Source organism: Varanus komodoensis, unplaced genomic scaffold (genome assembly GCF_004798865.1).
Source record: "Varanus komodoensis strain SLA01 unplaced genomic scaffold, ASM479886v1 scaffold5, whole genome shotgun sequence".
Taxonomy (NCBI): Eukaryota; Metazoa; Chordata; class Lepidosauria; order Squamata; family Varanidae; genus Varanus; species Varanus komodoensis.
Genome location: NW_025336087.1, coordinates 9,399,793 through 9,412,829, shown reverse-complemented (window position 1 = coordinate 9,412,829; position 13,037 = coordinate 9,399,793). Strand labels below are relative to the sequence as shown.

The following is a 13,037-nucleotide window of genomic DNA, read 5'->3' as shown; positions in this document are numbered from 1 at the left end:
TCATTACCATCTTTTAGAAAGTGTTTTAAGATTATTATACGCTATTAAACATTATCTTACTAAGCATACATCAAGGACATCTGATATCAAACTTAGGTCCCCAAAGGTACCATTCAAATATTGCTTGTGCCTCCACACTTACATGTCATAAGGAAAAACTGGAGCCATTTCAACCTTACTAAATATTATGGGGGGCAGGGGGGAAAAGAGAAAGAAGTGGACCTCCTACACAGGGAAGCCAGGAGACTGCAGACTAATAGTTTGTTATTACTGCTTCCTATCTCTTACATAAATGATATAGCATTACACTGAAATGCTTCCACCTCAGTAACTGATAAAACATTAAAGTGGTTGGGTCACTTCCAAAAGAAATAAAAAGCTCAAATTTGGAATATTTATAATTCCATGAACCATAATTCATGGCTCAAGGCACCTTGAAAATGAAGCATGCTGTTGTTGTTTTGTCTCTCCCCACTAGAGCTTGGAACATGAAGTTTTCTATCAGTTACCAGATGTAGTCTTAGAGTAGGAAACTGAAAATAATGCAATATCCAAGCATGTTAAGTCCAAAATCTCTTGGTTAAAACCAATCATCTCTATTTCAGCTGGGTTTTCAGTGCAGTCTGGGAACTGGGAACAGCAGTTTGATACTGTCCTTCTAGATATGCTGCCTGGGTTAGCAATCAAAGGCACAATTTTATAGTGCTCCTGTTCCTATTTGGAACAGAAAGCACTTCTAGAGAATTGATGTTGGATTCCATGACATTTCCACTATAAAATCCTATAAGTTTGAGGGAGGACAGCCAAAGCTTTGGAATAAGTTATCTCCATTATGCTGGCAGCACCAAGCTATGCTTTTCTTTTATATCCAATACAAGAAAAGCCCACAAAACATAATGAATTAGTGTCTGGGCTCAATAGGGGGCTGGATCAGGGCCAAAGAAATCAATCCAAAGAGAACAGAGGTGTTTCAGGTGGTGTTCAACCTGTTCTGAATGAGACTGTACTCTGTAAAAGAACATGTTCACAGTCTGGGAGTGTTCGTGTATACCATCTTATTGCTAAAACCCTAAGTGATTTCTGCGGCTCAAAGTGTCTTTCACCAGGTTTAGATTATTTGCCAACTGTGACATCTTCTAGTCATAGAGAAATGCACTATGATTATCAGGGGTGCCCAAATCAAGGCTTGCGAGCCACGTACAGCTCTTTTAGTTTATTTTGTGGCTTGCCATTTGTTGCCCATTGCCACTGTCCACGGACACCCGCTTGCAACTTTCAGTCATCCAGCATTTACCATATGTGGATCTTTCATTAAGCAAGTCTGGCCACCCCTAATCTATAGTCTGATAACCTACTGAGTGCTGTAATACACTGTGCATCTGCTTTTTGAAGACTGTCTGAAAACATCAGCAAATACACACCCAGCTAGCTGTCCAGGTTGTGTCAACCTGCTGCCTACCTGTTACCTCTATCTGCTCTTGGGTGACCCCTAACAGGATAAACCCCCAACTAAGCATTTTCTCTATGAATTTCTGCTACCTTGCACCAGTTCATACCGGTTTCTTGGAGATGTCATGGGCCTAATAGGAACAGCACAGACCCTTGCTAGAAGGCTGAGATGGCAGAAAGTTGGAAGAACTTTTCTATAGTCCTTTTGTCATGGACAGAACACTATCTGGTAGGGTACTGACATACTAGACTTCAGAGACTTTGCAGGGGCAAGGACTGATTAGGATGCTGATTCTGAAGGTGATTTTGTTGAAGGGTGAGGTTTTCTGCTGAAGCACTGATCAACTTATGGACTGGTGTAGCCAGGACTACTGAACATAGTAGTCATGGACTCACCCAAGAACATAGCCGGATGAGCTTCCTGATTTTCCAGAAAATAAGTGGAATAATACATGCTGGAGTGACATTAGCAGAAAAACTGGAGCAAAGCCAGACTGCAAATACACTTGAAAACTTATTCCACAGCAGTGATGATTAAGATGATAAAAAATTTTAAAGCATATATATATGCACAGAGTCACCCAACAGAGTTCTTCTGGATGATCAAAAGGCCTATCGCATTGCCTATTACAAAATAAAATGTGAATCATTCAATGACTCATTGAGATCAATCTGCATGACACTTTGCACATGAAATCAGGTATCTAGGTTGACATGGATGCCACTGTTGCTACAGACCTAACAGATATAACCTCAATTTCAGCTTGGCCAGCTATAGTGGGTATTTTTCAATTTCTACATTCTGAACATATGGACAGGGTCGCTGGAGAGGTTACATCCATGATGTATGTGCAGTGCCCTTGGCTTATAAAAGCAGTCAAGGATCTGGTGGATAAAGGTTGTGAATACTTCTTTGTGATGAGGTAATCTTACCTAAAAGAGGTAGTCATAAGGAACCCACCCTTAATGTCACCATTCTGGATAAATGAAAGTCAATCTCCAATATCCCACTCTGGGGCAAAGTGCTGGAATGAGAGGTAACTTTGTACCTCCAGGGTTTCCTGATCTATTTCATTCTGACTTAAGGTCATGATGGGACAGACTAGTTTGGAGGGTGATCTATGCAAGGAACTGGTATCTCCCCCCACTGGTTATGCTGGACCTCTCAGTGGCTTTCAGCACCACTGACCATTGTATCCTTTCCTGGGATTAAATTACAGGGGCTCTAATCTTTCTTACAAAAACAATTTCATAAAATGGTGCTGTAGGACTCTTTTTATGACTATACCCATGGCCTGTGGTTTACTATCTTGTCCCCATGCAGGCACTCTTGTTCTGTGTTTGTGTATACAGACAGAAGAGGCAAATGGTAGACATTTCTGTAGTTTGGGATGTAATGCTGATAACTTTATCCTGTCCTAAATCTACCATTCTAAATCAGGGTCTAATATCAGCACTGGAAAGGAAGAGAGTGAACATATTCAAAGCAGAGGTGTTCCTGATTAGCCAAAAGGAAGGTCATGGAATGGGGGCAAGACAGGTCTTCTTGAAGACCCAGAGACACAGTTTAGGTGTATTCCTGGATACACAAGTGAGGTTCATGTGCCAATCCAATGTGTGCCAGGCACCAATCCCTGGAGATGTCTGAGCTGGTGACAATGGTACCTGCCTCAGTTACATCCTGTCTAGGCTATTGTAACATGCTTCATGTGAAACTGCTTTTGCAAAATGTTCTGAAACTTCATAATGATAAGGCCAGACTGTTGACTGGGGCCAGTTATAGACAGCTAGGTCAATACCTTGTTACAACAGCATCACTGGCTACTGGTCTGGTTCTTGGCACAATTTTGTGAGCACTGGTTATTTTCTTTAAGCCATATACAATTTCAGACCAAGGTATGTGAAACACTTCATTCGCCAATTCAAGTCCTCCTAGTTTCTGAGAGAGAAGGCCTCCTCAATGACTGCCCCTAGGCTCTGGAACTTCCTGCCGAAGGAGATCAGATTAGCTTCCTCTCAGTTCTTCCTCAGGCAGAGAAGTTTATTCAGGCAAACCATTGACATCTAAGGTGATCCACTGTTCTAAGCAGTTTAACTGGTTTGGTATGTCTTCTATTGTGTTTAAGTGATTAGTTTTTCTTATGTCTTAACCAATTATAGATTATTTAAAATATATATTTTATTGTTTTTAGCTGTCTTGCGCACAGGAGTGATGAAGATTTAATAAATAACCCAGAATATACTCGTAGCTGTGGAAGTGCTAATTGGTGCTGCACAATCCTTATATTCGTAGTTGCTTCTGGACCATTTTGTGTCATAATTTATAGTACGCTCATGTGTATTAAACTACTGGATTATGCCTTTTCAATGACAGTACCCTAACTGGAGAATATTTTTCCCAAATAAGCTCCTCTGACACCCACATTATTCTCTTTCTGAAACAAGGTGAAGACCTCCCTCGATCCCCACTTCAAGACATAAACAATTATTGTTTTGAATTAGATCTGCTTTTTTGCTGATTTAGTTTTCTAGTTCTAATTTTGTATCTTACCATGTTATTTTAATACTTTATGGTATTAATTTAGGGTTTTATACAGTGCTTTGCTCAATTTTATTGATGGATTGGATATAAATCTATTAATACTTAAAACAAAAACCAAAATAAAATACGTATCTTTAAGAAATGGGTGCGCCTTACCACTTGCTTTTCCTGACATGTAATCCTGACAAGGAGCTAATGTTATGTCAGAGTATGGAGAAACAGAATGGTTTCCTACAAGCAAAGGCAACAGAACAGGGCTAATCTCCATATCTGTTCAATCTGTACACAGAACATATCTTAAGGAAAACTGGATTAGGATCAAAGGAAGGAAAACTGAAAATTGGCAAGAGAAACATCTTAATTTAAGATACACAGATGATACCATGCTACTGGCAGAAAGCAGCAATGAATTTAAATGACTCCTGATGAAAGCGAAAGAAGAAAGTACGAAGGCAGGACTGCCACTGTACATTAAGAAAACCAAAATCATGACTATGCAAAAATTATATAACTTTACTGTCAATGATGTAGAAATTGTAATTGTGAAAAACTTTGCATACCTTGGCTCAATCATCAATCTGAAGAGAGATTTATAGCCAAGAAGACTGAGACTTGAAAGGGCACCAATGCAAGAACTAGAAAAGATCATTAAGTGTAGGGATGTTTCACTGGAGACCATAGCCAAGATCATCCACGCTATTCCTGACCACTATGAATAGGTGTGGAAGCTGGATATTGAAGAAAGCTAACAGGAACAAAATGAATGCTTTTGAAACATGGTGCTGGAGGAGAGCTTGGCAAATATCCTGGAATGACAAGACAGAAAGATAAGCAAGTAGATCCTAGATTAAATCAAGTCAGAACTTTCCCCTGAAGCATAAGCAGCAAAGTGACAGAAGTATGACAAAAGTGTAATACTTCCAGCACATTATGAGAAGGCAAGACTCACCAGAGAAGACAATAATACAAGGGAAACCCAGAGGCAGAAGAGGGAGAGAGAGGCCAACCATGAGATTCCATGAAGAAAGACACAGCCTTGAGTTTACAAGAACTGAGCAGTGCTGCCAAGGGCAGTACATTCTGGAGAGCACTCATTCATTGGATCACCGTAAGTCCTCTCCATGTAACAACAGCAACAATCAAACATGATCACTAGAGGGCCAGAATAAACAAGCAAGTCTTAAGGTCCCTCATAAAGCCTACAACGATAGGGCCCGACTGACTCCTAATGGCCACTTATTCTAAAGGAGTGGGGCCACTGAAGAAAACCCTCTCTCACTAATGGGCAAGTAAGAAGGGCCTCACTTGCTGTTCTTAATGTGCAGGAAGCTGAATTTGATCATAAACAATTTAAGGCATTATATGATATAATCACCTCGCCCACTCAGGCCTCAAATGAACCACCAGTTTGTTTCAGGACCATTTTCACAGGCAACTGGTCAATCACACTCCTGGACACACTCCTAGGCAGTACAGAATCAAGCTGTGCCATGGTCTTTTGCAGAAAGCATATCCCTATCTAAGAACAGCTAAAAATTCCATCTAGAGTAGTTGGTTTCTCAACCCTCAGCTGCCCCATCTTATCTGGGTGAAGTTTCAGTTTATTCACTCCCCCATCCAAAACACCCTGCAGACACCGCCTCAGCATTTCCACAGCCTACCTGGAATGTTTAGTTGGAAACAAAAGGAAGAACTGACTATCCTCCACATACTGATGACACTAAAGCCCAAGCCTCCAGATAAGCTCCCCAACAGGTTTTATGCAGATCTTAAAAAGCATGGGAGACAAGATGAAACTTTGCAGCAACCCACAATCTAATGACTGCAATGGGGAACAAAAGTCCCCCATCCCTAGCATCACCTTCTGAGACTACTCCTCTACGAAGGACTAGAACCAGGATTTTAAAGCTGTGCATCCCAAATGCAACCCAGACAAACAAGAACAGGGTTACACTTCTTCGATTCATTCCCCATTACAGTAAGCAATCCTAGATACCAAAGTTGTTTTTCATTCCACAGCCATTTATGAAATTTGACTGGAATAGATCTACATCAGTATAATCCAAGACTAGTTGGAGTTGTGAGGTGACTACCTGCTCTAAGCACCAATCAAGAAGTCATTAGTCAGCAAGGAAATCCAGGTATCAAGCACTGTTCTGGCAAATTAACATGCCAGAATTCACATGTCAAGGACCTACAGTTTTTTTCAACATAAGTGTGAATAATTACCTACTAATTAAATCAGTGTTACCTTATATTATAGGATATGATAGAGACAAGATGAACCCTGATATGTTCTTTTTCATATACAGCATTTTTATATAGCAAACTCTTATTTTTTCCAGTTTCAGAAAGAATTTAAATATTCATTCCTAGAACTAGTTCTACTGTTAGTCTTTAAGGGAAAATCAAAGTTAAGTGCAGTGCTTATATGACATATACAGCAGCTTTAGCTATGAAGTATTTCCCTGTTTAGTATATTTAAGTTCCCCTTAAGTTCACTCACTTTTGTAGCTGCAGGTTCCACTATTCTCTGGCGATGCTGGGTTGAGCTGAAATGGCTCTTCTGAGGTGTCCCTTCCTGACAGTGAACAGAATGTGGCAAAAGGAAAAGGGGCGGGCGGTGGGGGGAAGGAAAGATGGAATATGAAAGAGGAATGGAAAATGGGAAATGATTGGAAAAGGGAGAGGGAGAATATTTAACTAAGGCGTATTTTAACTAAGTTTCTAAGAATTTAATGCAACAACTTGCAATACTAATACTGAAGAAACATATGTAGCACGTTGTATCAACAATATGACAACTGTGGTGAAAGTAAAGGAGAGATGCACTTTTTAGGTTCAATGGGAGAAGTAAGGTTGCTTACCTGTAACTGAAGTTCTTCAAGTGGTCCTCTGTGCATTCACACATATGGGCTCTGCTCCTACATGGGGTTTATTATAGGGAAAATTCTGCAAGCTAAACTTGTACTGAAGGGAGCTTTGCCCCTCCCTCCCCCCATGGGGGGCTCCTGCCATTTTCCTCTGTTCAACGGAGTCTGACATTTTGGCTTCAGAACTTGGGGTGAAGATCAGTAAGAGCCCAACCGACACCAACCCAAAATAGATCTTGAGGGAAAAGGAAATTACAGGAACCAAGGCTGTTGACACCAATGTGGGACCAATGGATGGGTTGTGTAACTGCACAGATGACCACACAAAGAACATCAATTACAGGTAAGCAACCTTACTTTCTTCTTCATAGTCTCTGTGCATCACACCTATGGGCAACTAGCAAAATTACCTCAAAGTGGAAGAGGAGCAGTGTCATCAGTGGAAGACCACTGAGTGAATCGCTCAGCTGAAGTAGCAATGTTTGTGCCAGACAAAGGTCAATGGAGTGGACCATGTCACTGTTCTGCAGAGGTCCTAGGATGCTGGGGTGCAGTGCTGCAGATCTCACCATTGCCTTGATACAATGTGCTGAGGGAGTTGTTGAGGGAAGTGCAGCCCAGCCAGTTGGTAGGCCAGTTTGATGGTCTCAATATTCCAGTGAGCAAGTCACTGGGGGAAGACAGGTATGGGACATACAGAATTCCAGCACCCTGTGCAAATTCAGAGTATGCAGAGTCAACTCCATGGTTCCAGGGTGGTTGGAGCTGGGAATAACACTGGAATACAATGTCCTGGTTTAAGTGGAACCATGTCATGACTTTAGAATGGGTCACAGCAATGGCTTATCTCTCGGAAGCATGAGAAATAAAGAGTTGATGAACAAAGCACCTTGCCCACCTAGCAGAAGAAAAGCAACCTTCAAAGAGTGGAGGCAAAGGTCCATGGTGGCCAAATGCTTCAAAGGAGGCTTTATAAGAGCCTGAAGGACCACCAAAAGACTCCATCCCATCATGGAGTGAACAGGTGGCAACAAGTGGTGCAAGTCTCTAAGGAATCAATGGGACAGATGATGAGAAAAGGCCAAGAAACCACTGACCATCAACCATCTCTTGAAAGGATTGCTGCCAAGTATACTCTGATGGAGGATGGTTTCAGGCCTCTCTTGTGCAGGGTGTGGTGGAAGCTGATGAACTCACGGATGCTGTGGACTGAAGCCTACCCCCTGTGCAAAGGTCACAAAGGCACTCCATTTGGCCTTGTAGGAGCACCTCATGTTGGGCTGCAGGGCTTCATCCAGGATTGTCTGTATCTCAGAACTGAGAAAGGCCTTCCGATCTACCAGCTGATCCTCCATGCCAGTCCCCAGGACTGGTATGAGGATGGGGCCCCAGTCCACTTTCATGCTTACTGACTGTGGTGGCACAAAGCCTATCGTCCTGACTGTAACTCTGGTTTTCTGAATGGTGTCAGTTTCTTGTTTGTCAAGGCATTGAAGAGGTCCTCACCATCAAAGGCCATCTCTTTAATTCTGGAGTGAGCCTCTTGTCCAGAGTCAGGCTTGGTTCCAGATTGCCACCACATCAACAAGGGCCCTGGAGTCACAGTCAACATGGTGGTGGGCAATGTTGATTTGCTGTTTCAATAGCCTGGCGACCTCCACCCACCCTAACCAATTTGTGAAGTTGCTCTTGCAGGTACTTGGATAGGGCACCCATCTTCTCCCACAGTGTCCAGGTGGCATCCCTCTTGACCTGTGGTAGAGTGTTTCTTCTGCTCCCAGACCTGCACCAAGTCCACAATGACCAAGTTTGGCCAGGGATGCTGAAGAAGAAATGGGATGTCCAGCTCCTGGATCAAGTACAGGTTCTCCAAAAGCCAGATGCTGGCTGTGGCTGTGCCAGCGCCTTCTACGGTTCTTTCATGGATTGGAGGCATGTCGGAAGGAACAGGTTGGCCACCAGCACTATGTCCTCCACTTGGACAATTTATAGATTTGGTCTACTGGTGATTCGGTGAGCTCCTGAGTGTCCAGCCCAAGTGACATCACCATCCAGAGAACCTGTTCAGATAACCTTCCCAGGTCTTTGGAGGTCGATCCCGGATCCTGTGACAAGATGATATCTTCGAGCAAGGAAGATAGCAGGTCTTCAAAGAACAGTGGTGGATCTGAGTTGGATGCATTGTTGTATGGGCCCAATGAGAACCGATCAGATGGTGAGCAAGGCTGTTAAGACTGCTGAGTGAAGGCAGGCAGCTCATGTGCAGGAACCAGCAGCTGAGTCACAGGAACTGGTGCCCAAGGTTCCTCCAGGTGGCCCCACTGTAAAAATCATGGGTCCATGGACTTCCTCTCCCATGGGTAACTGTGACAGTAAAATTCCAATGGTGGCAGTGACACCCAGTCCCAGGCTGGTATCAGAGACTTAGACAGTTCCCTCAACTGGTGGCTGGAGGCTTGCAATGGTGCTGGGAAAGAAAGCACCAGATGAAGGCCTGGTACCTGGGCTTACTGGTGACATGAGAGTCTGCTAATCTCAGTACGGGGAGAACAGCAGCCTCGATGGAGAAAGCAGCAGCAGGCAGGCCACAGTGCAGGGTGGCGTGTACTGTATCTCCCCTTCTGAGGAGACCATCACAGCAGGTTCAAGCTGGACGATCATACACCCAACAGAGGCACTGTTGCCAAGAACTACAGCAGAAACCGGTGGATGAATGAGTGTGGGCGCTTGAGTAGAAAATGCCAATGGTGGATGGCATTGTACCCATTTCTTGAGCTTGTCCTTGCTCTTCTTGGGTTTGACCATTTTCTGGGTCTCCACCATTTCATGGGCCTGTTTTTCACCTTCTTTTTCTCATCGGGTGCATGCCTAGGTGAGGGTAGTATGGATGGTAAAGGTGGTGGAGTCCCAGCAACTGCCAATGCTGGGTAATAAGCAGGAGCCACCTGTGGGGTGGACAAGCACTCCAACAGCAGGACTGTGACTGGGTCAATGGCCATAGGGACGTAGCTCCACATCTCCCATTTGAGGTGGCCTGCTTGGTTCTTCCAAGTCTGCCGCATGAACATCTAGCAGTGCAGACAAGAGTCCACATGGAGGTCTTTGCTCAAACAAAAAAAAAAGCACAGGGAATGCCCATCCATTGTGGGCAAATGGCTCCCGTACAGGACGTATTTCCTGAAGACCACTTGAGCGCCATTGGGAAAGAGAGAAAGAACAAGATAGTGGGGGGGAGGGGGGACACACAAAAGAAGATTATGGGGGAGAGGTCTTAAGAGGCTTTTTTTAGGGTTGGGTTGGGTTTGGTTTTGAGCAAAGGTAGGGAGAAAAATTGGGCTGTCAAAAAGGTCAAGAAAGCGATGTGAGGAGGAAAAAATCAGTAGAAATTCAGAGAAAAATCAAGAAGGTATTAGAAATAGTAGAAGCACTAGGAAAAACCTGAAACATCCAAAATGTGGGAAATGGTGGGAGTCCCTCCTACATATACCTGGGGTACGGAGGGGTGAATGAGGCGGGGTGGGGCTCCCACCAAAACTAAGAAATCTTCGCAACTACAGACCCCATGCAGGCACAGAGTCTATATGTGTGATGCATAGTGACCACAAGGAATATGATGTCTAACTCACCAGGCAAAACATATCTCATACACTGGCCAGTACAGCTTTTTTTAACAAATGCAGCTGCTTCTCCTGACAACATATACCCATGCACCACTGTGCTCTTGACATTAGCAAGTATTGCCAAATGAAAATCTGAAAAAAAAATTATCTGTTATAAAACCTCATATAGCATCACATTTATATATAAAAATAACTATTTTAAAGTTAATATTTACACTCTTCAAAATTCTTACTTTTAATTTAACTGGAAGTCTGAATAGATAATTTTTGGTTTGCTTCTGGCACACAAGCTGCTTTTTCCAAAATGTTTTGTGAGCTGAAGGCAACAGCCCATCAAACAATATTTCTACTGTATTCAGCATCGGATTACAGCCCTGAAAGGAAAGGTAGAATAAGGCCAGAAACCATGGCTGTCTCAGCCATCAAGGAAAGGGCAAGATGCAGTCCATCTTAACCTGCTCAATACTGTCTACAATCCCATGTTATGTGGGATTATATAATCAAGTTCAATTACTTTTTAGCTTTTATAGTTATAGTGGGAATACCTTTAAAATCCCATGCAGAGTCTTTTTAATGCCAAGTAGCCATGACACAGAATAATTGGGCGGGGGACAAGGGTGGGAATTGTCTTTCCAGAATGCTCCTTTTTACTTCACTCAGCCTTAGGCTAGCTGCACTCTCAGAAAACCAAACCAACAACTAAAAATTAGATACCTATGATGAATAGGTCAAAGTAAACTCTATTGGGCAGGCTACAGGAGTTCATTTTTATGAGTTGAAAATGAAATATCTATATTTGGTAGACAAAGTATGACTATCCATATCTGATTAAACTGGTTCTTGATTTACATAGAAAAGCCTCCATTAATTTAATGTATATGACTGACACTTGATTACGTTTAGAAATTAACTTCAAGGCTAATGTCATTTTTTTAATATTAACCAATTTATTAAGAGTAACTCAATATATATAATAAAATCTTATTTTAATTTTAAAATCTAATTTAAAAACCAATAATAATAATAATTATCTATTGTTACTCATTCAGAAATTTAGAACAATTTTCCAGTCTGTTTCAATGATATTTCAGGCTCTGAGTAGAACAGTTTATCAGATGCCCCATGCTGGACTGGACATGACTTTATTTACTGTTTTTATATGCTTATATTTGGAATGCTGTGTACAATTCTAATCATGTTGTCTTTAATATGGCAAAATAAAGTTAATAGACCATCAAAACTGAACTAAGCATTGGCTCACCTGACCTTCAAGCCATCACGATTTGGCACAGTGTATTAACCAAACCTCATGTACTGGGCAAAAAGATGCAATAGGATGTTGTTGAGACATTCAACCAGAAAATAAATGAATTTACTTGAGCTGGTTGTCTGCTGATTGAATACATGCAATGCTTCTTATTTTGTAAGGTTATCGTTATTTAGAAAGTGGCTTTTAAATTTTTACAATGAAAATGAAATTATCACAGCCTTTTAAAAGTCTTCAGTTGATAACCCAAGAACAATAAAACAAAAAAAGTAGCTATGCAGTTTCTTAGTATTAAGATTTAACGCTAGCTGCTTATGGATTCCTTTCCTGACTTCTTGATAGTTTCTGTTCACAGTATTTCAATATTCATTTACAATTAAACACTTGTTGAACAGCACCCAGCAATGAACCACTAATTCATGTCTGATCTCAAGAATTCACCCATACAACATAATTTGAATCCAGCTCTAAAAAGCTGTTAAAAGCCTAGCCATTAGGTCCAACATTTTGCAATGCTTGATGAAGCATGTTACTACATTGAATTTATATCCTTTTTTATCCTTTTGTAAGGAACCCAAGGCAGCCTACCTAGTCCTCCTCCAAACCATTTTATGTTCACAACAATGAGCCTGTTTAGCAGGTTTAGCTGAATGTTAATGACTGGCCCAAAATCACCCAATGAGCTTAACGGCCAAGTAGAGCCTGGTCGCCAGTCCAACATTCCAACCACTGGCTCTCTCACACACACACAGCACTGCAATGCTCCTTGTTTAGTTGTTCATTGGAGAGTCTTTAGCTGCTGTTCCAGGGAAGTTCCCTTCTGTAGTTAGTCTATTAGTTTATACCATTGTTTCTTTGTCAATATCAAACTGATGAAATGAATCTATATCCATAACCTATCAAAATTATTTCCTATTCCTCAATTACACAAATCTATTTAATGTTTAAATATGAGAGTTGATATAAAACAACATAATAATGTACCGTCTTTCCACAATCTTCAGAGAGTTTACACATTTTCCATGTAGAAATTAATATATAATTTAACAAACCTGTCTGGGTATGCAATAGCTCAAAAGAAATTGTCTCCCAATAAAGGCCATTTCCCAAAGGTCATTTTGTTACTCAGACAGATAATTGGCATTGCTGAAATGTAACAAACTACAGTTTTGTGTAATGAGAAATGGCATGCATATCGCACATCTTCTAAATGAGACCTGTTCTTCCCTGCAGAGGAAGGCAGGACACGCTCCAATGGAGCAAAGCTCAGGGAACCCAGGTTCTAT

General features: G+C 41.7%; 1 protein-coding gene across 5 annotated transcripts in view; it reads right to left on the bottom strand.

Annotated features, from left to right (window-relative positions):
* The window catches only part of MAST4 (microtubule associated serine/threonine kinase family member 4), a 268,657-nt gene that overhangs the window by 166,024 nt on the left and 89,596 nt on the right, over window positions 1-13,037 (bottom strand). For 3 of the 5 annotated variants that reach the window (XM_044446093.1, XM_044446095.1, XM_044446090.1), the window contains one exon: window positions 6,498-6,572. The exons of the other annotated variants lie outside the window; for them this stretch is intronic. In XM_044446093.1, coding sequence (XP_044302028.1) covers window positions 6,498-6,572 — 75 coding nt within the window. The remainder of the gene's footprint in view (window positions 1-6,497; window positions 6,573-13,037) is intronic. 5 annotated transcript variants of the gene reach the window in all.